At 42.3% G+C, this 27,282-nt stretch overlaps 2 protein-coding genes and 2 non-coding genes across 7 annotated transcripts; 1 reads left to right on the top strand and 3 right to left on the bottom strand.

Annotated features, from left to right (window-relative positions):
- Positions 1-74: 74 nt before the first annotated feature.
- Positions 75-3,115, bottom strand: LOC118454120 (uncharacterized). The gene is made up of 5 exons (XM_035907494.2): positions 3,087-3,115; positions 1,671-1,877; positions 909-1,401; positions 555-659; positions 75-471 (listed from the first exon to the last, which is right to left on the bottom strand). The coding sequence occupies exons 3-5, from the start codon at positions 1,250-1,252 to the stop codon at positions 426-428; spliced, it is 495 nt and encodes a 164-aa protein (XP_035763387.1). The 5' UTR covers positions 1,253-1,401; positions 1,671-1,877; positions 3,087-3,115; the 3' UTR covers positions 75-425.
- Positions 2,049-2,120, bottom strand: trnap-ugg (transfer RNA proline (anticodon UGG)). The gene has a single exon. It is a non-coding gene; the product is annotated as a tRNA-Pro (tRNA).
- Positions 2,772-2,843, bottom strand: trnap-cgg (transfer RNA proline (anticodon CGG)). Its single transcript has one exon. It is a non-coding gene; the product is annotated as a tRNA-Pro (tRNA).
- Positions 3,074-27,269, top strand: cep63 (centrosomal protein 63). 4 transcript variants are annotated; one of them, XR_015717169.1, is made up of 16 exons: positions 3,074-3,437; positions 3,526-3,703; positions 4,908-5,003; positions 5,128-5,217; positions 5,307-5,420; positions 5,500-5,649; positions 5,938-6,071; positions 6,667-6,810; positions 7,253-7,355; positions 7,439-7,636; positions 8,540-8,626; positions 8,764-8,966; positions 9,113-9,419; positions 9,510-9,702; positions 10,171-10,291; positions 10,415-10,489. XR_015717169.1 is itself a non-coding variant. In XM_087835676.1 (15 exons), exons 1-15 carry the CDS (start codon positions 3,397-3,399, stop codon positions 27,247-27,249), a joined length of 2,106 nt encoding a protein of 701 aa, XP_087691802.1. In that variant the 5' UTR covers positions 3,074-3,396; the 3' UTR covers positions 27,250-27,269. The 4 variants fall into 4 exon arrangements, 3 of the variants coding, with proteins under 3 accessions (XP_087691802.1, XP_006790485.2, XP_087691801.1); XM_087835676.1 differs by lacking the exons at positions 10,171-10,291; positions 10,415-10,489 and adding an exon at positions 27,182-27,269; XM_006790422.3 differs by lacking the exon at positions 10,171-10,291 and having other exon boundaries at positions 10,415-10,825.
- The last annotated feature ends 13 nt before the right edge of the window (positions 27,270-27,282 follow it).

The raw sequence follows: 27,282 nt of genomic DNA, 5'->3' as shown, positions 1-27,282 counted from the left end.
TGTCATAAATGGTGCATGCGGTAAAGGAGGAAAGCTCATGATTCTTTCAGATGTCAATAAAACCCAATGGAAACTTGTTTCAAAAATAGCTTTATTAAATACTTCATGTCCTAGCTATCATAAATACAGAAAACAATAAGTTATGATGGCTATTCAGGAGCTGAAATGGAGAGGGGACCATCTGTTCTGAGGGGGTCTAGGTCTACGGGTGTTAGCCGCTCTGGGACAGCTGAACTAAATCCCACAGCAACGGCTGGGAGAATTAATCCTAGAATAAATAATGGGGAGACGGAGCACCTTTGGCTGAGGACAAAACCGTGTCCTGACAGGATCACAAATGAATCCTCCTCCCCCAGCGACCACAGCTTCCCTTCAAAGTTGAGTCTTCTCTTCCTGAGAGCGGCCACTTGTCAGTTTTCGTATTTTTAAAAAGTCTCTTCTGTTGAAAGTCTGCGCCAGGATTTCATTTCCCTTTAAGATGAAACAAACAGAAAAATTTAAGTGATCATTTTTACTAATAATCTGTAAATAAAAGCTACAAACTCAGGACGTACACATTGCTGCCAGACACGATTCTCTCCTGGTGTTGCTTCGTCAGACTGAACCTCCTGAAGAACGTGGGCAGTTTGAGCTTCGCTCTGGCGGATCTCGAGGAAATGCTGAAAAGAGAAAAGGCTCTCGTGTCAGACTGGGCTTTGGGAAGAATGCTGTAGAGCCGAGGCGCTAATGAGAAGCTGTGTGGACAAATGGACTGCTCGGCACTAATGTGTAAATGACTCGGTATGACAGGAATTTTATATTCAGCACTCCCTCCAAAGAGGTTTTGTTCTCAGTTTCTGCCATTTAAAACATTTTCAGTCCTCAACTTCCATGCTGTAATGTTTAAAGACTCAAAATGATAAACCCACCATTCTCCTTGTAACTGTTTATCTTCTATCCTCTCCTGTGCTGCTGTTTGCTTCTCTCCGTCCTCCTCTTCCTCTTCATCTCTTACGTCCACATCCTCCGGTATCTGGTCCCACAGCTTGCTGTTGACCCACAGAGCTTCTCGAAGACCTCGACCTCGGCCTATGCAGGTCACCCGGCGACACAAAGGGCAGCCCACGGTGAGCAGACCGTTCCTCTCCGTTGACATCCTCTCCAGACACGAATCGCAGAAGGTGTGCCTGCAGTGGAGCACCCGGGGGATCCTCTCCACCCGGGAGTAGGGCAACAGGCAGACGCTACAGTCGCCATCCTCACAGAGAACCATGGTCAACCCTGACAACTTGTGGACTGAAGGATTTTTCTACAAAATCTAAATTTTTAATGGGTGTGAAAAGGCTTTCTGCAAGTCCAGTGTTTAGAAACAATGGTGAAGATGATGGCTCCTGCAGGTCCCAAGCTCACCAAAGTGACTCCCTAATACATTAAAAAAAGATTTTTATCAGCTATTAGAAGCATTGTTGCATCAAATTTAAGTTACATTTGTAGTTAAGATGTCCAATTAAGATCTAATAATTTAATATTTAAATAAAGGCTAATCTGGATTATTGTAGTATTGCTGTTTTATCCCAGACAATGGACCTGATTAGAAAGGACAGCAATATACCAAAATACACTACCATCTACTATCTTATGCTGTTTTGAAAGAAAAATGTTTCAATGATAATAATAAAGAGTGTACTTACAGCTGGCCTTTGCGTGTAATTTATTGTCGTCTTTGGCTGCACAGCTCAGCCTCTCTGCAGTAAATGGTGTCAGAAAGCCGGCTCGTCTGCCTCCTGTTAGGAGTGTCTGTTGGGTTTGTGGGGGCGGAACAGAAACGTCTCCAGCTCTTTCTCTTTCTCACGGCCCACCCAGCATAACAGCTGGGGAAGCAGAGCGGCAGGGACGCTCTTTGTTCAGTGTTTGACAACAGGCAGGTGGAGAAACGGGGAAATGACGCAATGGAAGGCGGGTGTAGTCAAACAGAAAAAGTAATCTAGTTAGCTTTAACATTAAAAACATTCTTATGTTTCAAGATAAATTGAAAAGGGTTGATATTCTTCAGGAAAAATAGAAAAGGTGGGCTCGTCCGGGATTTGAACCCGGGACCTCTCGCACCCAAAGCGAGAATCATACCCCTAGACCAACGAGCCAGTTGCAGGGAATCCCGTGGTAGTGTTTTTATATGTTAACACATGACTGTATTTAATCAACAATAATGGCGTCACTATAAGACAATATAATCGCAACCTCAATATAAGGACTAACCGATGTCAGCAAATTCCTGAAAACTGTTTGGACGGAATCGACGTAAGAAATATTTTTCCTTCCAAAAATACAACTGACCACAAAGAGTAGGGACCCTACACTATTTTCTTGGTTTCTACCGTGACTGGCACAGCATATAAATCACCGGATCTGAGACCGTCCTACTTTGGCAAATCGTCCTATAAGTAGGATAATTTGAAAGTGACTTCTGACAAATCGTAACCCTAACTATAACCCTAATCATAACCATAACAAATATTCACATTGGCCTAAAAAAATGAAGTCAATTTGGGGTTTGTGTTTTTGCGCACGCGCAGCGCACGCGCAGAAACAACGGGTAGACTGTTTAGTGTGGTGGGACGGATTGCCAGAACACCAGAACACGACCACAAGACAATTCAGAAGTGAAAACGCGCATTAGCTTGAAAACTGGTAGAAGTGCTGACCACTTACGTAGACTCCATAGTCGACTCTACAAAAATTCACTGCAGAAGTTTGAAGTAAATATGTCAACAGTCCTTAACGGTACAAAAACTGGGCTCGTCCGGGATTTGAACCCGGGACCTCTCGCACCCGAAGCGAGAATCATACCCCTAGACCAACGAGCCACGTGTTCATAGGATGTCTGACAATATCCTTTAATCTTCTAAAAAGCCAACAGGATGACCTACATTATGATAATATTTGTTAAAAATTGTTACAGGCAACAGGGAATTTCCAAACACGAACTTTCACAGCTAGGCGTGTGGATAACAAGTCTGTTTTGAGTATTTTAAACCAGCTGCTTCCTGTGCTCTGAAGTTACGTACAGCGTGTTGACATCACATGCCGTGGTGGAGTTACCGCCATACCTCAGGAAGCGCGCTGTTCGGTTGTGCAGTGTAGTCCAGCTAGTGATGTAAACAAATAAAGTTGGATGAGTTGACACGGACCAGCCCCAGCCAGCAGCTAACGTGAGCTAACAATGCTGTAAGCAGAAACCACCTCCGTGTAGCAGTGAGGTCAGCCTTGGTTTAGCTCGCTGTGTATTATGGGTTGCTAGTAACGTTTATGGTTGCTAAGTTATAGTAAACTTCTTGCGTAGGGAAAGGGCACGTGAAACGCGCCCGCAAAGCCAGTCCGCTTTAAGTTACTAACAGGACTGACGTTACTTTGAACCAGATGGAGGCTTTTCTGGGGTCGATGCACAGCCCTGATCTGAGGTAACTTGCACTGCGCTTAAAGAACTAACTTGGGCCATGAGCATTTACAGAAATTACACCCTTTTCGTTATTTGCCTTTTTCTTTCAGCTCAGTCCTTTCATCGTGTGAACCGGAGCTTCAAGAACTGATGCGACAAATTGACATCATGATCAACGATCAGAAGAAGAAGTGGGAAGATGAGAACCGCGCCTTGGAGCTCAGGGTGAAAAGTAGAGAAGAGGAACTTTTAAACTCAAGGAGCACAATTGAACGGAGGGACCTGGAGGTGAAATAGAAGAGCCTAAGAGTTTATACTAAACAGGAGCAAAGTTCTAAAAGATAAATAATGATGTGTACACGTGTTGATCCAGTATTGGTACTCCTCCCTCGATCCTGTTAGTGATGTTCATGGACAGGATGTCAAAGTGTAGCAGGTGTGAGGAGGTGTCCATTGTGGGAACCTCGAAATCACATCCCTGTGTTGTGCAAATGATCAGCGAAACTTCAAGATACAATATAAAAGGACATATATATTAACATTAATGTTTCTGGGACATTAACAGGTAAAAGGTGCTGCTAGGTGTGCACATATACTTTGTGGCAGAGTGCAGTGAGGTGTGTTTAGTCTTGATCAGTATGTGTGGGTCTGACCCAAGTAGATGAATTAAAGAGTCTGATAGCAGCAGACTCTCAGACAGTGAGGTTAAAAGAATCTCCAGGTTGACGAGCTTCACGCCGACTACAGATTCGGCCTTCCTGATGAGGTTATTCAGTCAGTTTGCATCCAACAGATATTGTTCTTCATCACAGCATGACCATCAGCATGCACTGGAGCTGTTTGCAGCCAGGATGAGGCCTGCACCTAAAGTGATGGGAACGTGGAGTGTGATGTGCCTGCAAACTCCTAAAGTACATGCTGAAATCTGGAGAATGACCTAACGAGTGTGGTGGTAGATACAAGCAGCTGAAGTGAGTCTGGGCGTAGCGGTAGGATTAGGAGCCAGGAGATCTGGAGGGAGCTCAGAGTCGAGGCACTGCTCCTCGCTGTTAAAAAGAGCAAGTTGAGATGGCCTCTAATCAGGACACTTGCTCCCTTTTGAAGGTTTCCCAGCAGTGTTGCTTCGTCTGCTGCCGCCACAAAGCAACGTCAGATGAGGAAAAGAAAAATGGATGTTGTTGATATGATTAAATCAGCCTTTATTTAAGTAAAACTAGATTTGGATCCTTTATTTTTGTTGATGATTTGATGATGATACAATTTGTAGATTGTGAACCTGCAATTTTTGTGGGACACCAACGATGAAGTGGGGTGGTGCGTCAAGGCTCTGTGTGAATAAATAAAGAGCATTTTGAGTAGAGACCAAAAATAAAAAATATGCAGCTGGTAATGAGCATAGCCTCAATATAAGATAGTTGCTAACACAGCTCATAAATTGAGTGCTCATATTAACTCTTTCCAACACCATTACTGTCCTCACCCATGACTGTAGATTGGATTACTCCGCAAGCAGCTTGAAGATGTCAAGACTGGTCCACAAGAGTTAGCCGCCAAGTACGAGCAGCAACTGCACAAACTCCGTGAAGAGGTGCGAAAACTTGTCTGTTACAAATCTTTTCTGCTTTTGCTTGGGCAGAAGTTTACAGTTTTTCTGTTTGTACTCACTCTCCTGCATGATTTCAAATATAGTAAGTGCATTTTTATTCCTGCAGTTGGATAAGTTAAAGAGAAGTTACCATAAGCTTCAGCGCAAACACCTCAAGGACGCTAACGCAGGAGTGAAAGAGACAGACCTCCAGAAGGTGAACCCTGACATCACCCCAGTCATGCCATTGGATTGCTGCCGTCTTCTGGGTATGTGAGGTATAATGAAGCTCCCCTCTCTCTGCAGGAATATCATCAGCGCTCTCTGGAGTGGGAGCAACAGCGCACCCAGAGCCGGCAGGAGCTCACAATCCTGGAGACCGAGAATAAGAGCTTGAAAGATGAGCTCTCACACATAAAAGTAAGTTCAGTGACTTCAGCATGTAAAGAAAGCAGAGGCTTGTTTGTTTTATTCACCACGTGTTTTCTGTTGTTTCCAGTCCCAGTGGGCAGCGCACCAAGTGGAGAGGGAGCACAGGGATTGCTGTCTGGAGGTGCAGCGCCTGCGCTCTCAGCTGGAAAAAGCTCAGAGAAGTCTGCACACGCAGGAGCTGGAACTGGAGCGTCTCCGACCACTTGAGAGTTGGCAGGTAGGTTCAGAAACCTGGGGAAGGTGATGGGACTGAAGATTCCCAATTAAACAACTCTCACAACAAGTTTCTCCGACATGTATTAAGCCTGAAAGAAAAGTTAAATGAAAAAGACTTTAGTCTACCGATCAACTTTATCAGTGTCAAGAAACTGAGCTTTAACATTTAATCCAGTGCCCATAAACCTCTTAATGTTGATTTTTCAGTTAAGCCTTTACAAGCTCAAAGTTCCTCATAGGTGCCAGGTTAAAGTATGTTTTAATCACCTGAGGATCCGCTGTTTTGCAGGTGCTTTCTGAGGAATGGGAGGAGCTGGACTCCCAGGATGCATTTGTGCGGCAAGCCAGTCTTGAGCGCCAAAGACTTCGTAACGAAACAGCCAGATTCAACCAATCACTGCAAGCTAAAGATCAAGTCATTCGGTGGGTGTATGTCTAGCGATGTAGTTCAGCAACGTATACAGAAGGGGGCGTACTGCGTCCACACTGTAGGCAGGATATTGCTTTGTAGCACTGTAGCTTTCCAAGTGACTGACTCTGAAGTATCCGCAGCCAAAACGAGAGCTGATCAAATTCTTTAAATGCTAAGCAAACTGGCCATCTACCTGCAGACTGTGTCAGTTGTAGATGTAGGGAGTGTGAAAAATGTGGTATAACTGGTCTGTGGGCTACTCCTGCTTGTGCTGTTGTTGGTCTGTCAGCGACTGTTAAATACGACCCCGAGTGTTAAAAACCACAACAAGTGTCCACTGCAGCCACGGTCTGTACTTTTCATACTGTAGTTTTTGTAATCTTTAATGATTGTTTCATGGTTCTCCCGTCCCTAGTGAACAAGCCTGTTTATTTAAAATTACAACATCAGTAATGAAGTGATACTTTTATCCAGCCTGCATGAATCAACACATCCTCCTAACATCTTTTCTTCATCTTCTGATGTTTTCTGTTGGGAAAAACAATTAGCGATTGTCCATCATAAAGGTTGCCATCCTGTGAATGTTTGCGTGATGTTCTTGTGCAGCTCTCTGGAAGACTGTCTGGTAGCTCAGGGCTGCAGCGGTGTGGAAATCCTCAGACGAGAGCTGGAGAAGACTGCAGCCAAGCTCCAAGGTGCCCAAGCATATCAGGGTCATCTCAAGGCTGAACTGGCATGTCTCAAAGAGAGGTAATGTTAGTCCGCCCCTTCATGTAGTCCAAAACCCAAGTTAGTTTTTTAGTCTTTTAGTCCTGTCTTGAGCTGAAGCAAATAGTGAGTGGGAATGGGGTGCACCTGATTTATATCACCAGAAGAAAAATTACAGACCGAATCACTTTTCTCCAAATCAGAAGTATTTTAGGATTCAGCTATCAGGAGAAAAGGAACCGTGGGAGCAAAAAGTTGCAGAGTGATGCTAATATTTTTTAGTCCTTGTGTGGGAATATTGAATATTTATGCAATGTAGCTTTTGAATGTCTTTGGACCTCGGTGGTCCTTTTTAAAAGTGTATATGCACTGAAATCGACCTGAAGTAAATTAAGAAAAAAATGCAGAGTACATAGAGTTGTCAGTGGATTTCATTCAGATCTTTTTTCTGTGCGAGTCATTGCTTTTATTTGTCTGGACTCAGGCTGCAGGTGGTGAGTAAACAGAGAGATGACAACTTGAAGACGGAGCAAGAACTGCGAAGCCTGAAAGCTGAATGTGACTCTTCTATGGCTGAAGCGAAAAGGGTCTGTGTTTTTGTTTTTGTTCATTTTTTTTTTTCATCAGCTCTGCGTCACTACCTCATGTCCTGCCTACGTTTGATCTACAGCTCAGAGAGGACCTTGAGCGGGCCAGGCAGACACACAGCGGTGAAGTTGAGGGAATGAGAAAGGAGGTGTCAAAGCTGACCAGTGAGCTGCACGAGCGCAACCTCGCCGTCGCTAGTCTGAGCGCCTCCTCGTCCAGCATTGAGCAGCAGCTTCGCGATGAGGCGAAGCGATCAGAGAAGAAGTCTGCTGAGCTCAAAGTGAGTTAATTCAGTTCAATGCAGCGCCAGTTCACAAAAACAGTGATTATGTAGGTAAAGACTTTGCAGAATTTCTTCTAGAGAGAAAACTGGAATGATCAGACGAGCCTCTATGAGCAGCAATCCCTTTAAAAATTGAGATTTTCCAAGGCCTCTTAAAGTATCTTCTGCTAATAACAGCAAGTTTATAAATAATCTAGATTAATGGACTGCATGAATGCTGTACTGGGCAGGGACTGGACAGTGAAACTTGAAGCTTTTACCCAGAAAAACAAGCTGATGGTGTAACGTCCCGTCCTTTGCTGCTCTCCGTTTGTGTAATCAGCTCTCTAGAGCACAGGTGTCGAACTCCAGGCCTTGAGGGCCAGTGCCCTGCAGGTTTTAGATGTGTCCTTGATCCAACACAGCTCATACAAATGGCTAAATTACCTCCTCAACATGTCTTGAAGTTCTCCAGAGGCCTGGCAATGAACTAATCATGTGATTCAGATGTGTTGTTGACCCAGGGTGAGGTCTAAAACCTGACACCCGCTCTCGAGGCCTGGATTTCGACACCACTGCTCTAGAGCCTGTTTGTTTCCCACCTAAGAAATATTGGTACATTTATATTCAACAGGAGGAGTATAATCAATCACAGAGGTTGAAAAATCTTTAACTTATGCGAATGGGTTCATCTGTGTTCACATACACTTGCTTTCACTTTGCATTTTGTATAAACTTGTTTTTACAGGCGCTTTGTGAGTAAGTGTCTTATTTATCAAACCTCGATTTCCTGATGGCTGGTTTGCTATTTCTTAGCATTTATTCTGTATCTCCAGCAGATTAATGCAGCCTGTTTTATGCCAAATGTGAAATTATGTTGTATTCTTTGAGGTTCATTACATTTTTCTCATTCTTTCACAGATGACTCAGGCACAGCTGGAGATGGTACAGGCTGAGAACCAGCACCTGAAAGGTCTGCTGCAGAGACTGCAGCCTCAGTCACCAAAGGTTTGTCTGCTTCGATATCAGTCATCACTCATGTTACAGACAGGAGCCTTTTCATTGTGCCTCTTCTGTGCTTTTTTTACTAAGTCCGAATCACTCCTCTGTCATTTTACCCCTCTGAATCACTCATCGCTCCACAGAGGGGAGGCTCCCCGCTTGCCTCCCTGAGGGAGAGTTATGTGTCTTCTCTGAGCAGCCTGGAGCAGGAGAATCGGCAGTTAAGGCAGACACTCGCTGAGATGCAGTCACAACTTGAGGCCTCCAATCAGAGCAGTCAGGATAAATATGAACACGCTGTGCTCAGCCATGCTGCGACTGACCAAGAGCAGCCTACGTATAACAGGTAGCGAGTATATGTACACAGACAGGCTACTTTCCAACAGTGGTCGCCTGTAAAAGAGGAAAATTTTCAGTATTTTGTAAAAACTAAGATATAAAGTGTTTTTTCCATATTAGATTTAAATAGTTTGGGGTGTTATTTTGTCACAGGCCACAGGAGAACATGCAAGTCAGAAAAGCTCAGGCTCTAGAGAACACCACTCGCTATGAAGGAGAGATCCAGATGCTCTTTAAAGAACTTCAAACCTCGTCCAAGACGTCCAATGGCCAGTCCCAAGGTAGCAGGCCTCATTCATCTGCCTCCTCGTCCTCCAGCAGCAGCACCACAACAAGACTGTCCACGAGAAACTCTGTGCCGGTCCTAAGCTCCAGCAAATCTGCAGCTGATGGACAAAACTCGAGCCCAGGAGACTCTCTGACCAGCAGCGATAAAGAGATTTCTTCTCCCTCTTCAGAGGTGAGCCTCATCAACATTGATGTCCTGTAACATTTAGTTTAGTTTTTTGGGGTGATGAATCCTAAAGTTGCATTTTTCTTCCCTCTTTAGGACCTTTTGTCTGCATCGCTGACAGACACAGTGGTCACTCGTTTCCTGGAGGAAGAGAACCTACGGACTGAGGAGCTGCTGCAGAGTTTGGACAGCCACATCTTCGGGATGAAGGAGAAGAACAACAAGACGCTCTCCACGTTCCTGCACAGCACCTCGGAGCTGGAGTCTGCCCAGATGTCAGTGCAGGATGGTCAGTGATGGAGTCACAACAGTGCCAGCTGTGTTCTTGTGCTTTATTATATCATCATGAATGATCGCAGATGGGTTAGCGCGTCCCTTGATTGAGTGTTTTTTCACATTTACGCCTCGAGTTAAACCAAGTGTTCCTTAACAACCGTCTGTAGTAAAGGTTGTAGGCTGTTACACTTGAATGTGTGTTTATCTGTGTGCTGGAAGAAGCTGAATGTAGCTTCCAGGTCTGAAAAGTGAAGCCAGAAAGTGCCTTGAAGCTGTATTTTTTCTAATGGCCAGCAGGGGGCGACTCCCACTGTAGCAAAACAAATCCATTTAATTTGAAGTCTGGGAAAAATGGCCAGTGTCTCCCTTTGCCTGTGACTTTGTGTAACACTTTTCTGATAAATCTATGGGCTCAGTCTGTTGCTTGAGGTCATAATGAGAACAACGTGATGTCTACTTCACAAATGGTCATCCCCTTTAGTGTCCAGAAGGCAGTTAAACGTATATGCTTTAAGGCATGCCTCCCTTGTGATTGACAAGATGCTGCCCTAAATCCTGCACTGCAAGATTCAGGAAGCAGGAGGAAAGTGTTCAAACACCACGTAAGTCAAATGTCCAGGTAGAAGGACAAGATGATGAAGTTTGAGTAGGAGAACTCGGTTGGTCCAAACTGCTGTTTTTGTTTTTCTTGACCTGCATATTTTATTTTATTGTCTGGAATGCAGCATCGATGGGACGTTTGCATTTCCATCCAGACAGACTGACGGTGCAGCGAGCCAAAGGAGGGTCCATCCTCCCCATACGTCTGTCATAACTTAGAAAATACCACATCGTTTACACTGCGTCCATGATGGAGGGAGAGTCAAACACACACACACACAAACTCACCCCATCATCAACACCCGTCTGCAGAGGCCCTCCAGCCCGTCGAGCGCAGGAATGCGTGCACCGTGCCAATGCTGTCATGGACCTTCATCCCCTGCGGCGTGCTTCGTCCTCATCATTAGAAAGCTGATGGAATGTTAATTTCTTCCATGTGCACCGGTGAAAAAGCCGAGGGGGGGCGTGGGGACAATTTACTGCTCTCCCAGTGAAGGACACTCCGATCGAATGGAAATAAAGTGGGAAACAAATCTCGAGAAGTATGTGTTTTTCATTTTTGCCTTCATAATGTTACAATAACAAAAGAGAAGTGATGTTCAGCTGAGCTCGCTGACTTCTCACTTTGGTATTCGTGAGCCTGCTTTATGAGCGCTTAAAGCTCCAACAAACAGCGCTCAGGAATTTGGCAAGGCAGGCAATCCTCTGGCTCTCTGCAGAGGGAGGTGAAAAGGTTTTTATATGTGCTGAGATTCCTTGAAGGGGCCTAAGTAAAAGGGAGGAGGAATTGATTTACTTATGTAATAATTCACAGAAAATAAATTCAGGCTGTAAGATGATTAAGTCTTTTCACCTTCTCGGGGTTGATGCTGGTAGTTTGATGCAACACGAGAAGACACCTACCACCTCGAGGACTTGCTTTGAGGCAAGGCTTTGAGAAATTACTGCAAAAGCTACCTGGACTGGTGAAGTCAGCGCCGCTCGGCATGACTTTGTCATTTTGCTAAAAATTTTAAAGCACGTTTGATCAAATTTGACTCGTTTTTAATCGTTAACTGTTCAAAATACATCCTCCTTCAAAGTTGATGGATTTCAAGATGGCTGCAAAGTGATGAGACTATTGATGACTGCAAGAAATTATAATGAAGTCATCAGAGTCGGCCCTTTCTCTGTCCTTCATTACTTCTGCGATTCGTTTCAGACAAAAGAGAGATGAAGTGCGTTGACCTTGTTTCCCATCCTTTACCTCAGAGAACCAGCAGAGGGAGACATCACAGGCAGTTACAGATCTGCACAAGTCAATGGCAGAGCAGCTGCCAAGTTTAATTCTCCTGTTATCTGGTGATATGCTGTAATTCAGAGAGAGCTGTGTGGGCTCACAAGAGGGTCTAACACCTCACCGAATGTCCTTCGAAATACCCGACATCAAATACACAAGCAAATTAGTGAATCCTCTGTGGGAATATCGGCTCACAGTTATCAACTGATCTTGATGGATTGAGATATTCGGGGTATTTGTTTGAGGAATTTCTGCTATCTGTAAGATCTTGTCACGGGAATAAAGAATGAAGCTTGATTGTTTGTGTAAAGGCTGACTTATCTCTGAATGGCTGAGGCAGTGCAGGTTCGTGGGGATTTCTCAGAGCAGACCGGGTTGATTTGCCAGCAGATTTTGAGATTTCTCAGCATTAAGTGGTTGCAAGCTTGTAGCATTGAAAGAGGTTTAAAACCCTTTCAATGTTTGAACTTATTGGAGGTCAGAGATTGCTTTAGAAATATTACCAAAAAGGCCTCAAATGTGGGTTTAGTGTGACTCAGACGGTTAATCGCTTCTCACACATTGTTGTACCTTGATGGATGTCATATTTAATATGTATTTTTGTGAGTTGCTGAACTTCTTTCACAAGATAATAACTTTTCCCAGAATTGTTGCTGCCTGCATGTACTCTTTGTTGCACATTCCTCTCTGAACATGCCAGACGTGCTTCGCGTGTGTTCCACCTCTACTTCCAGCCATGGCCCTCATATGACAGGAACGTCCCATTGTTCTTAAGAGTGTGTGTGTGTGGACAGTGTTGGAAGATGGGGGTCAAAGGGAGTGGGTGCAGGTTGCTGCTGGACTCTTCTCGTGCGGCAATATGGCGGCGGACGTTTGCTGCAGGATGCTTGGAATGCTGCAGAGACAGAGGGGCGCGCTCTTATCGGCGCGGCAACAGAGTCAGAGAGGCGATGAGGAAAAGGCTCTTTCCTCTAACACACAATGAGCATGTTAACAAGTGTCCCAGTTACAGTGTGTGTTTGTACTGTAGTATGTAAACAGAGGTGGAATAAGTGCTGGGATCACAACTTTTTCTGTACAGTAGCATGCAAAATTTTGTCTTCATACCCTAAACATTGTATGACGTAAAGGCCCTGAAAGTGCATGAAAGTGGGTTTGAATTTGGGACTTTTAATTCATGTTATTTTTGCATCTCATAATCTCTTAAGTAATGGAGATGTCCACAAGAAATTTCCAGCGCTAACAAAACATCTAAGGTCGGCTTAAGGTCGTTTTTTTTTTCTTGGAGTATCACTATCATGGGATAGAGTTTCGTTTCAGTAAACTGCACCAGTTTAGTCTGAATGATGCCGATGATTAAAGACTGGATGTTGGATCAGTTTTCTAATCATTCACACAGCAAACCCTTGAATGGTGTAACCCACACATCTCCTGGATCACTCAGTTCTACTTTGCAGGCAGTGATGTTGATGCTAAAGTAGGTACAACATTTCAAACCTGGTAAGACAGTCAAAGAAACCCACAGCCAGTACGGCTTTGCTCCAGTTAATCAAAGCCAGCTGAAAATCTGCAGGCTGTCTGGCACAGAAACCACAAACATTGTCAGGATTGTCAATATTACTGCAAACATACCAGCGGTGCTACAAGTTAACACTGGTCCGGGTGTGACTGCTGTCTGTTGTAATTCACGGTACCAGCTTTGTCATAGACTTCAGTGTGTGACTCTTCTCCTGCTGAGTCTCAGCCAGTCTGGCCCTCTGCTGGGAAGAAGGAGGCCCACCTCTGTCATACACAGTAACAGGAATACTTAGACCTTTGATGCTTTATGTGCTCATGTTTTTTTGAGTATTTCCAGAGAATCAGAAAACTTGTAAGACTGACAGTAAGATTTATACTTTGGATCCATACCAGGCTGGTATTTGTGTGTGTGTGCAAAATGAAGCAAAATGAATTGAAATTCTTGAAAAAACAGAGCAGATAGTAACTTTTTGATATTCAGCTGAGTGAGAACAGGAATTATTTGATGTTGTCTTATGTAAACGCTATTTAGAGCATTCCTTGTCCACCGATGGCTAATGAGGTCATCCGTTTGGATCGCCTCCTGCAATTAATTTGCAGATCTCCCCTTGCAAACACCCCCGGGCTACCCTCGTTCTTTCTGTCTTATGCAATGGCATGCACAGGTTGAGTGCGACCTCGATGCTGTATTTTCTTCTTGTGCATTTAGGTGCAAGCGATGATGATGATGATGCGATCACTTTTATGTTGGATTTTTAGTTACATATATAGTATTTTCCTGCAACCTAATATGCACAACTTGTTAAAACACTGAATAAAGCGATTGTTTGGGATTAAACTTGGGGTGATTTGCTTGATATGGTAAAGCCTGAAGAGAAAGTAGAGAGAAAACAAAACAATAGACAGCAAGTGATTATATTCTACGCCCTAAAAGCATCCTGGGATACGCTGATGAATTGGCAAGGGGGAAAGTCAGTTTACATTCTTTCAGTCGCAGTGACATAAACAGCCGAACATGTTTTGATTTGTACATCTTTCCGAGAGAAGAGCCTGAAGATGTGACGTCCTTCCTCATTTAGAGTAAAAAAAAAACCCCTTCTCGTCTTTCCATGACACTGTGGAGATGTAAACCAAAGGAAGTTTTCTGCTTTGTGAAACTATTTTAGCTCTTTCACTGTCACTTGGATTTTGCACAGATGGACTCGCTAGTTTGTGGTTAATTAGCTTCTCTCGCTCTTAATACAAAGTTAATACAAAAGATGACCGTAGCTACCATGACATCACATGTTTGTTTGTTGAAGATTCAAAACAAACCTTTCCTCCGTCGCCATCTTGGTTATAAAAAAAAACGGATGTGATGAGGTGGGCAGGTTTGTGAAACTGATTATGATTAACAGCTTGCTAGCCACTGATTAATACCACGTGTGATCCTTCATTTTGCTGTGTGTGTGACAAAAATGATAAAAATAGACTTCTTTTATTCAATATAAACCCCAATGAGTGACTGAGCCTATGAACTCAACAGGAATGTATTTACAAAAGTCAGAAACTTGTTTTCTTATTGACATTTATAGACCTTTTTGCAGCCGCAGCTATCGCCATCTGGTGGCATTCAGACAGAATGCAGGTTTTAGACACTCGTGCATAATCTTCTGACCCAGATGTTCTGACCCATGTTTATTAATTTAACCAGCTAAGTTAGCACTCCACTCTCTTGTCCAAATATGGTAATGTTTGGGTTCGAAAAAACTTGCATGGCAACTTATTGTGAAGCATCAGAATGGCAAAAACGCAAACAATGACCCTTTGAAATAAATCTAGAACCAGAAGCTGTTGTCGGATTGTAAATAAAAGGTAGATGTCACCAGTTTATAAGTAAACTATGCCGAAAATATGGTGGACGTTAGTGTTTGTTTCATGAGTTATTTCAGGGAGAATTGCGGAGAATGCTTCGGTTTACTGTGAATAAATGATCGTGAGCCAAAAATGCCTGTGTGGGAAAAACACACAGACAAAGTGCTTCAGTGGTCAAACATGCCATCAAAACATGTCTGTTTTCATATCAACCAAACACAGTGAAAAGAAATCTGATAGCTTAGTGGATTGTGTACAAATGTGTATACATGCGGTTCTCAAGAGGGAAGACTTCATGGTCCATTACTTTCAGGCAGCTGTTGTCACTTGACAAAGAGGTGGGGGCAGATAACAGCAGCGTTATCAAAACTGAATCTCTCTACTCCAACAACACCCTTTTCTCCCAGCTTTCCCTGAAGTAGGTGCAGGAGGCTGAAACATCCAACCCTGCACCAGTCAATACTCCTTTTATGTCTTAGATTTGCACCTATGTGCTGCAGCAGGTACCTTCTCATTTGCTCTACAGAAATTATTGACCCTCTTCAGTTTCCCCCTCTTTCATGCCGGGTCAACTCTGAGGCGACTGTGCATTTAAGTCTTTAATTACACAGGCCATAAAGTCGTCAGTGTTGTGGGAGATCAGAGAGAAAATCGTCATCACCTGTGGTGATCACTCTGCAGGCGGGCCGGCTCATAAATCAGCGGACTCTAACGGCCACTCCTCCTGTTGAGGATTCAGTTCTGACGTTTCATTTTTAATCAGGTGTGCTGTGGTTTAAACTCATCTGCGGCTTTAAATGTGTTTGACATGTTTGGGAAGAAGTGACAAAGCTTTAAAAAATGCAAACACAGGCCAAGAATGTGTTTGTTACACAAACATTATCTCAGGTATGTGAGTGTTGCAAGTGTTTAATGTCAGTTGGTAGTTGTTAGGTATTTATTTATTCCCTTGTTGGGACAGGTCACAGCATCAGTAAGGTAGAAATTTAAAGTGGAAATGTTTGCTTAATGAAGTAAAGAGTTCTTTTTCATTTGGGCCGTAGAGGAAATTGAACTGCACTATATGTATATTAATAATACATTGAAGTATGTGAGTATTTGGACAATACCACCAATTTTCAGCATAAACTAAACGGTTGCACAAAAGTATTGGAATAATTAACGTATTACAGACATTCAAAGTAATTGGAGACATTTTAATTTAAACACTCTTGTTCATCAGGCTCTGTTTATGTTCAACTTTTTTTTTTATCAGTGGATAGTTAGAGCCAAGTATTTGGACTGATACAATCCACCACAGCAGGTTTTAAATCAACCAGTTAAAATTTGATTTCAGTCATAATTTAAGGGGTTTAACATAAGGAATTACAACACAACTCACCAAACTCACCATTTTCAGAGGATTAAAGGTAACTGGAAAAGTGGCCAACAGTTTTATGGCCTGATGAGGCCTTTTGCATTCAACTACGAGAAATTAAGCAAACTAGGTAGCTGCTCCCTGGAACTCTCAATATGAGCTTTAGACATGTCGATCCAACTGAGTGTTTCATTTCCTTCTCGCCTCCTTGCTCCACATTCAGAAAATTAAATTCTAAGGAGTATGTTCTGAATGCTTCCTATTTATCATTGCCCCCCTGCTGTCTAAGAATGCCATCGGGCACGTAGTAACCACCTGTCACTGCACTATCAGCGGGCTGCAGGTCTCCTCCCACGCTCTTAACGTGCTCTCCCTGAGCTACACGTTGCTCCAAAGAGAGTGAATTTGTATGCAAATGGCTTCGCTTCCTGTTCTCTATCTGCTTGGGCAAAGGGTGGGATTTCCTCATTCCTGACGTCTGACCCTTCCACTCTTCTGTCTCACGTTTCCCTTCCCTTTAACGGCAGTCTGCCATCTGGAGATGGAGGTTATCACAGCAGACCTGTGGCCTCTTTACATTTGTTTACTTAAGACGTCTCTTTACCAAACCTTTGTGCTGACGTAGTTCTTGAGAATATGAACAGGTTATGTCTGTTGGTGTAGAAATCCTCATGTGCGCACCTTTAAAGAGATCATTAAGGGAAATCTGCTACAAATGTCAAATAAAGACTCGCCTCTATCATCTGAATGCTGTGGTTAGTTAATAGTGGAACTCTGATAAAAGTATAGTTTCTTTTATCATCATTAAGTATCTGGAAGTTAAGTAATTTAGAGCATTTTTTTTAATGCTTTGTGCACCACATGACAGAATTTGAAGCCACAATATGTTTTTTGTTCAACACGATTAGCATTGGTGTGGAGATATATCATGGTTTGAATAAACTGCACCAGTTTAAGGTCTGTGATCTTGAGGAACAGAAACGGGTACCTCGGATGTTTGATCAGGTTCTCATAATTCACTAGAGAAAACTTCAAAAAGTGCATTTAGGATAAACATTCAAGGCTTTTATCACCATGTGGGATAGGTGGCTGCTCAGAGCAAGTTGGAGCAGATGAAATGTCTATTTTTTGTTGTTTTAACCCACATTTGATATCGGGCTCATCTTCTAGCCAGAATTCCTTCTGTGTAAATAAGTTGGGTTTTTTTTTAACACTCGTGAATGTAGCTTATGTCTGTGAGACAGTTTAATATAGTTCTTTTGAAGTTATGAGATCTTAAAAAAGTATCAACCTAACCTTGTATACTTTGAAGGTCTATAAGTTGAACAGTTTTTGTAGCATAAAGTTGACATTTTGCACACCTACAATATGCTAAAGTTACTGTAGGGTTTGTGTTTTTCATTTAAAAAGGGACCTGAATTAACACAGTCCATCATGGAGACAAGTCAGATTTAGCCACACAAACTGATATTCATTAGGTTCTTTAATACAAGAAAATATCAAACTTAAATGTATGAATAATAAAGCAAAGACATAACAATATAACTGATGCTGAATATTAAAGACCATTTTAACAGCTCAGAAGTACAAACATGTTGCATGTCAGTAAATATGCAGTAACATTTTCATCTTTTATTGTTATCTGTGTAATAATGGTAGATATTAATATTTTGAATTGTCCACCATAGAACAAATAACTATAAATATGGCTGGCACCAATGTAAATCTTTGCTGGCGTCCAGTCTGTTGCAGCCAATCATGGTTGAAGTTTAGGATATACGCAGTCTGCCCCAGAAACACTTTCTCCAAACACTATGGTGGAAAACTGGCAGAAATCGGCACTCAAAATCCAGCGAAACATCCGTAATTTTAGAAAGGAATGTCACATTCCTTTGCAGTTGACTGAGCCCAGTCTTTCAGAGTGCCTCCTATCAGGAAGTGCTGCACAATGGGAGCAAATTGCCAGAAACACAAAGTCAGACATTTGGGACAAAGGTGGGGGCAGACAGAGGAAACCGTGTCAGCCCTCATACAATAACCTTTGCTGCCACACTCGGATTCAATAATAAATATATCCAAACATGAGCCAAAGTCGGATCCTCTGGGGAGAGACATTGATTAAGAATAAACTCAGAAGATTTACAGCCAAAGTGATGAGTTACTCCTCTTTGACAAAAGGGACGATTCTGATCTGATTCAAACTAAACAAAGGTTTTTCAAACTTTAATTCAGGCAATGACAAGATACAGAGAAAACACACACATACACACGTATAGCAAATGTTCTCATTCATATTTTCTGATGCATTTGTTTATATTTTTCAAACTTACGGGGTTTCAGATGCTCTTAATGTCTGTCCTGCTAAAGCACGCTGTTAAAAACATGTCAGGTATTTGCATTGTTTAAAGTCTTCAGTGTTTAATACGTGACCTAAAAAGACTACTTTACGTAAGCTGGATGTAGAATATGAAAAGTGGCATTAGTCCTAAAAACGTGTATGAAGACAACATCCACCAGGTGCTTGCTGTGTTTTCAGCACTTATCTGCTGTATTTGATGCACTGGTCACTAAATTAGCTCAAAATGCTGCTGGTTATAAGCACTGACTAAAACCATGATTCTTCAGGCTCATATGCAGCCGTGTGTCCTGTTATTATGTGAAAAACAAGAGCTTAGACATCATATTGTTATTCATGATTATTTGGCAAATTGAATAACAAAGTGTAGTAAAAAAATATAGTCCTACTTCAAAAGCTTAATATTAATCTATTTATAGTTTTATAAATGACATTTATTTAATGCTGAAAGACATTACACTTTTCAGAACCTCATAAATTTTATTAGTGGGTCGTTACAGCTTTTGATGACTAATTACTTCATCATATTTCTGGCTTACTTGATTCATATTAATGCAAAATATCAGCAAAACAAGAACTTAAAATTTGCCCAAATTAGAATATTATACTGATAATGTATTGTTAACTATGTGGTGTTGGTGTTTAATCATTTTCAGATTCAGAAATTTGCTTTTGTTTTGGGGGGGTAAGGGGATTATAAATGTAGTGATTAACCCTTTTATTACTGGCTTTACAATGGATATCTCAGTGTTCAGCCCTTCCAGTATCAAAGATATTTGGTGTCTAGAGGTTGACCACCTGCTCTCCGTCTGACACGCTGCCATTTCCAGGCTTCCAGCACCGAGACATCCATCTCTAGTGCTTGGCAGATGGTTCAGACTGAGAGGTTTTGCCCTCACCGTGGCTTTAGGAGACCTCTTTATCTGGCCTGGAAGCTTTATCCCAGCCATCTGCTCACAAAGGGTCTGCACGGATTGGGGAGGGGGCAGGCGAACTTATACGTGCAAACACATACAGCAACAGCGTTGACACGAGGCTGATTGCTCAGGCTTGTGGTACTTTTTTGGATCCACGCATGTTGAAGAGTTTGGATCAGGCAAAGAGATGGTAGCAGGTTGATTTTCTTTTTTTTCTTTTTTTTACAGACCGCAGCAACATACTCCAGGTGTTCCTCTTTGTATTTTGGAGTGGCTGTAATGTACGTGCAGCCTGCTTTCTGTTTTGTATACACTGCATTCTTGTTGCAGGAGTCCATATGGTGGGGGCCCGACAGGTGCATCTGCCTCTGAGCTGCAGGGCAGTAGCTACTGAGCAGCGCTTTGTTTCCACAAAACATCTGCCTCTTGGCCTGAAGCCCTGTGAAACCCAACTAAACCCCAGTGTGGTTTCAAAAGTCAGCCATTCATTAAGATTTTTACTTTTTATGTTAATGGAGTCAGACATGCAGGCCTTCACAAATCCTTTCTTTGTCTTTATTTTTAAAAATCCATTCTAAGTCAATTTTAGCTGTTTTAAGGGGTATTGCTAAATGTCTTGGCCACTGTGATATGGGAATTTGCCAGCTTTTGAGATGAAGTTTATTGAATTTTACATGTTTGATAAAAATCTGCAGAGTTCATTTGATAACCTCTTGTTTCCCAAATTCTTTAGATATGATTTTTCCAACATTGGGCAACATTCAAAGGGACGGCTTCAGAAGAAAGCTTGTGTTGTCTGTCGACACAAGTTGTGTGTTGTGAGCCAAACAAACGTTGCTTGTTTCTCCCGAAACGGCTAAAATGAGCTCAACATCTTCCAAAGGTTTCTGCAACAGTAACCACGAGGAATGTCTGTGGATCAGCTGTTCTGGTGTTTACACAGCTCGGATGTCACATCGGCACCTTCTCATTTTATATCAGAGACATCATTACCTCAGCGATATTTTTAGACTTGGAAGGCTTTAAAAATAAAATTACCATTACTCAAAAAATACAAAGGCACAGTGATAATAGAAAAGCCTTTCACACCGTGTTCTTTGTGTGAACTTGACAAGCGGTTGACTTGAAAGCTTTCACTGTGTTTAACGCAGCAGAGAAAGAGTCTGCCCTAACCTGCCTTTGAAGGTGGCCTTTTAAACACTTTGGCTACGGTCTCTGAGGCGAGGAGGCGCAAATTAAAACTGCCATCCTCATCTCATTCTTTAAGCACCTAGAATCAGGAGTTATTCATAAAGCGCGTTGCTCTGGCTGGTTTCACTTTTATTAGTGTGAGAAGAAGAAGAATTGATCTATTCTGGTAAATGAGATAACGTGTAGGTGAACCTGTAGGCATGAGTATCGCCACAGCGGTCGCTCTTAGATATCGGCCCATAAAGCAGATGGTCAGCAGCATTCAAATCCAGTATACTTAATTTCAAAATGTAATATTTATTTACAAGCACATGCTGGGTTTTTTCAAGGAAAGATGTTAACCTCAGCCACAGACGGTATAAAAAGATGGACTTTATCCCCATGACATCATTCTTTTATTCAGAATTTAATAGTTATAGTATTCTTCAGTCTTCTTGGTTCAGAGTGATGTCAATTTTGTCCTTGAATGGTGATCTCGGGGCTCCAAGCGGGTGTCCACATGCCTGCTGCTTTTTGTGACATGATGCAATGCAAAAACTACCCATGCACGCCTTGGGCGGATTTCTATAACAGAAATGACTCTTCAACAGCAGAGTCTTTAGCTGTGTTTGGAACAGAGTATAACGTGCACATGCTTGCAAGTAACACCTCAACCTGCGTAACGGCCCAGTCATCAGCTCTTGCGGCTGGAATGCCGCGCTTGTATCTCAATGGTTTTCCAGTGAAACAAAACTTTAACTGTTGACCTGAATCACCCTAAATGCCGTTGCCGTAAAGAAGCCCACAGGGCACTCGTGGAAATATGTGTCCTTGTCTTATCTGTAAACAGCATCACCCACAGGCACAGTCCTGTTTACTGTCCCTCGCTGGTTCAGTGTCACTTGTTTACCTTCATGGTGAGGTGAGGAATTTCTGATGTCATCAGGTGCAAGAGACCGTTTCATGTTAGACCTGCTGTAAGTCAGACATTTGTAAATGTTTTTCACCTCCAAACCAAACATGGCTTCTCATGTGTTTGGAGTGTCAGGACACACACAAGGTGTCTCCACTATCTGCTGCTTTCAGAATTGGTAAATACTCACACATACAATGAAAAAATCCACTTCATCTAGAAGGGGTGTATTTGGTTTGTAGGAGTTGGTGTGCTTTTTTACGCTTATCTTAGTCCAATCCTGTAAGTGATTCAAAGCTACTGTCAGCTAAGAAAAGGTTTGAAGTCATGAATTGGGACAGCCATGCAGCAGTGTTATTCATTGAAGAGCCCCCCCATTAAAAGAAACTGTCAGTGGCTGCCGGTTAACCTCCTGTTGTTCCCCGTAGAACAGCAGACTGGAAGCTCAGTTAGACCCCATGCACATGGTAATGTGAGGAATGCGGCCATTTCCTCCTTTCTGGAAAACAAAAGGAGCTGCTGAAGCACCAGGCTTGTCCCACCTCACATACAAAGGGCGGTGCGCCCAGATCGCAGTCTGCTTTGTGTTGGCCCAGTCAGCCCATCAACAGGTCCCAGTGACTGATCTTAGGTATCACTTCTGATGGCAATCGCCCTCGAAAATATGGCGTAAATTAGACTTTCTACCTTTCTTACCCGAGGAGTACACAGCCATAACACCTGCCACCTGTAAGAAACAAGTATGAGACACATGTAAACCTGGAATATATACAATATATGCCTTTAGGCACTCTTGGTAACATTTAGACATGGGGATGGGTATTCTTCCACCAGGAGGAACCTAGGGCCCACATACAACATATGAATACAACATATGATCTGACAAGGGTATGAGGATTTTATCCTAGTATATAGTAGTAGTATTGTTGGGGCGACCGTGGCTCAGCGGGTTGGCTGTATCTATAACCGGAAGGTCGCCGGTTCGATCCCCGGGCTCTCTGTCCTGGTCGTTGTGTCCTTGGGCAAGACACTTTACCTACCGCCTACTGGTGTGTTGGCCAGAGGGGCCGATGGCGTGATATGGCAGCCTCGCTTCTGTCAGTCTGCCCCAGGGCAGCTGTGGCTACAACTGTAGCTTGCCTCCACCAGTGTGTGAATGAATCGTGGAATTGTAAAGTGCTTTGGGTGCCTTGAAAAGCGCTATATAAATCCAATCCATTATTATTATTATAGTATCTAACAGCAATCGGCAAACCACCTTCCCAGACCATCACTGACCTAGCTCCAAACTGGTCATCCTATACGATGTTGCAGGCAGCATAACATTCAGCAGAGCATCTCTAGAAACATGCAGGAGTACCCCACTGGAGATCATTCTGTAGGGCTCTGGCAGTGTTCCTCCTGTTCCTCCTCACACAAAAGACCTTATACCAGTCCTCCTGGTGGTTTGATGCCCTTCTACATGCCTGTCAGCTCAGGATATATCAGTGACCACATTCTTGACACTGTGCTGGGAGACATGACAAACCTTCTTGGAGAAGATCTTGAAGGAACCAGACATCTGAAAGGGCTGCTTATTCTACCAACAGTGACAGGGATACCAAATCTCAATGAAGCTGAAATGACTTTGTGATTATACCTGAATAGAGTTTGGTTGTACACAACTGTATTTTTTAGGAGATGAGGTCTTTTGATGGCCACCACTCGATGTTTAGGCATACGCTAAAAATAACCCTCCAGCTAAAAGTTTGAGATTTGCTTCTAAAAAACAGAAATAGCTGAGTGGGTTTTTACTTTAGAGCAAATAAAACTGATAACACACTTAAAATGACTGTTTTACTACTGTGTAAATGTGATGAAATGCTAAATATAAGCTGCAACCAGAAGCTAACTGGCAAAAAGTAGCAAAGAGAAACTAAAATGACAAACATAAGCACACACAGCAACACTTCCAGATGCATTTACCCTTTATACCTGTATATGGATGAAATATTGTAAATGTGTCCACTGTCAAACTTTAAAGGCGATTTAAAAAATGCTGCAGCTAATTAGCCTAGCTTAAAGACTGGAAGCTAGGAGACAGGGCTACCCAGCAATTACTTAGCTTGGCAAAACTCTCACTCTAGTCTTTGGTAATGACTCACCTGGATATTCTGTTTTTCCCAAAATATTTCTATAAATATGTCTTTAAAAGAATAAAAACTTTATTAAACAAAAAAGGTTTTTTTTTCTATCATGGGTTTACTCTACCAAGTGACTTGCATTGCTGTTTGCTTTGTTTTAATGATTTATGGTCTGATTATTAGGTGTTTGACTTCTCATGTAGCCTGCTATACAATGCTGAGACAGAAGTACCTGGAAATTACTGTTGTTTGTGGCGTGGGAAAGGTTGCATAATCTAATTTCCAGGCAACAGGAAGGCACAGTCACTCATACGCTTCATGTTACCAGCACAGTTTTTCCACATATAATCTGTGTGTGTTTGTTTAGCTGTCCTCTATGGATAGAGACGACTTATTATCACAGAGATCCTAAGCTTTATTTAACTGAAATTCAGGTTCAAATTTGTATAAAAGGAGACTATCAAAAGCATCACTCCTCACATGATCTTTGATCACTTTCATAATGACTTTATAGTTTCAACATTTCAAGTCTTACTTAAATTCTGTTTTATTAAGTATGATCCCAAATGGAGTCAAAAAGGGGGCTGTTGTATCATGTAGGTAATTGTTTAACCCATGAGCGTGTAGTGTTCTTCACTTTGTTACGTTTGGTTTCAAAATATCAGTGCTACACTACCCAATGGGTGACATTACTTCGTCTATGTTAATCTTTTATATATTAGGGTTTTACCTGCTAATAAAAATATTAGCACCCTCTGAATAGGCTTTGATATTACATTAAAATGATCAGATTGACTGCTTTCCTTCACTCAAGCTTAAAATGCATTTTTTGTTTATCAGATGGCTACAAATACCAGGGGAATTCACAGGCTTCTGTAAAGTCAAACTGATTCTTTGCCCCAACTGTATGTGGGTCAGTTATGCTTATGTGCATAGTGACCCACCAAAGGCCAGTTTTGGAGCCAGAAGAACCTGCGCTGAACTAAAGACTGAATGTACAGAAACCGGCATCATTCAGTCTCATTACATATAGACAAATGTGTGAGGTGTCATAAACCTAAGCTTATCCTGAGGATCATGAAATGGTGAAACCTGTTTATCAGTTCTTCAGCATTCTTTAGCAGCTGTTGGACTTTAACTGCCATGCAAATTGATGCCTGCGACTGTTTAAGATAAAGCAACCTGCACTGTCGGCTGCGAGCATCACATTAAAAAGAGAAGACTTGTTTACACTCACTACAACCTCAAATCATTGGATCAGTTTGATGGTGTTCATGCACTCAATAACATTACTGCTGCACAGCCCCCACTGCCAGCTGATCCCAGGGTCTACATCCACATGCAGCCGGTGCTTGAGGTGGGGGGGGAGAACAGCAGATGGCAGGGCTGCCCCCATCATGTCTGCTTTCTTGGGAGAACAATGCATCTCTCAGAGCTCTTATTAAAGGAGGGGAAGGGGGGTTTCAGTCTGCGGACAGCTGGCAGGCAGCATGCCTCACGTCGCCCCTCTCCCCTCCATGTCCACACATACACACTGCAATTAACTGGCACGGGCTGCGGCTTAAATATTTACCAGGTCCATGCAAACAAAAGAAATAAAGATTAGTCCAGGTCTCAGTGATATGACATCATTTTTCATCTGCAGCTCAGTGTAGCAGGTATAAAATCTGTTACCGAGTTTGTGTCAAATGTCAAGTTTGTGTATAAGGATCACAGAGCAAGAGGACCAAAACGCAGGACAGAGTAAAAGCTCCAAATCCAAAGCTTTTATCGGGTCTGAGGTCATTCAGGGGTGGGCAGACAACAAACCAGGTGAGGATGAGCAGGCAAATGAAAGGTCAATAAAACAGGTACAAATGTACAAGGAAACAAAAATTCAAGAAGAGAAGAACTTTGAACAGGGAAAATAGCTGGAATGTTTGACTGATCGTCTATAGTTAGATAGCCATAAAAGGTGGACATGGGTTCTGGGGCTAGAAAGTGAAGCCAGTATGGAAGTGCCTTAAGCATGCATTCTTTTTTATGAAAAGCAGGGGGCGAGTCTATAGTTATAAATAACAACTGTATAACATTGTATAGAAAACTATGAGGAAAAAGAGGCTACAGTTTACATGATCTATGAGCTCAGTAAAAACTCCCTTGATGTGATATTCTGGTTTGTTGCTGGTTAAAAGTCGCATTTAATACAACACGATGTTCAGTATGGAGATTATGATCTTCATAAATCAGGAGAAAGCTGGAGATTGTGATGGGCGGGCCTACCTTGTGATCTGCAAGTTTCTGTTGGGTCCATCCTTTTCAGAAAGCTAACAACCACAGAAATGTTTAGCCTGAGGCTTAAAAAAGCAAACAAGACTTTGCCTAGCTTCATAGTGTGTTAAATGTATAGCATAACTTAATGTACACTTTCCCAAATAATAATGAGACGTCTTTGTGAATGACACCTCAGCAGCCGTGATAGGTCTGGTTGGTCGAACTGAATAAAATTTATTGTCACTGTACATGTACAAACAAATTGTGGCATGGTACGTACATATGGCATAAATGCAGTTTGCTCATTAGCACAAGGATAACACTTCTATGGAACGTAGGGCTGCTTGCTAATGAAGCTAGTTAAAATAGTTTGTATTGTGCTGGCGGAGATGCATGCAGCTCTTTTCATACCTCTGATGTATGCACTCAGCCGGTTTAGTCGTTCCAAGTGTTAAATACTAGAGGATATGTCATTGGCCGTCTTTCATATACAGTCTATAATAAAACTCGCCAATAACCTTGGAATCATGTAAAGTTGCTGCTGTTGTCTGGTTCTGCTGCTTTAGATAAAGCAGTGTTTAAAAGCGTCACCGTGGAAACTGACGGATTTTTCTTGATTTTCTGACATGAAAACAAAGTTACTGACGTAAAAGAAATTAGTAATAAATGAAAGGAATTTCCTCAGTTTGTGTTGAGAAACGGAGACAGACTGGCTTAATTTGGCAGATAAGTTGATGTCTAAAAATAAAATATAATAATAATGATAATATAATAAAAATAAATAGCGTTTTGTGACAATTTTTTTATTTTGACGCAAAAAAAATTCAAAATATCAAATTTTATTCCTAAAGTATTTGAAGAGCTATTTTACTGCTTTTTATCTTTTTTGTGCGGCAGTGCCACAGAAACGTTCAAACATGAGAATGCAGGGACTTAAATCTTCCTCAGCTATAGAAACTGTGCATTCAAATGTCCTGAAGCCGCACAACAAAAAACAACAACGAGCTCTTTTACATGACACAAGCAGCCAGCTGAGGGGCTGCTGCTTCTGCTGCTCTGAATCCATTTTTTTAAACACACCGCCCCTCTCTCCTCCTCTTCCTCCTCCTCATCCTCTCCCTCCTCCCCTCTGCTCTGCTTTTGATCCCACAGGGACTCGGAGCCTTTGCATTCCTGTCATTCCAGCCGCAGCGAACAATCAGCTCTCAGTTATTTATTAGTGCGCCTCGCAGCTCCGCTCCGCTCAGTCTGCT

Source organism: Neolamprologus brichardi, chromosome 23 (assembly GCF_056152115.1).
Source record: "Neolamprologus brichardi isolate AB-2024 chromosome 23, ASM5615211v1, whole genome shotgun sequence".
Lineage (NCBI taxonomy): Eukaryota > Metazoa > Chordata > Actinopteri > Cichliformes > Cichlidae > Neolamprologus > Neolamprologus brichardi.
Note: the sequence above shows the minus strand (reverse complement) of the source record. Positions and strands in the feature narration are given on the sequence as shown.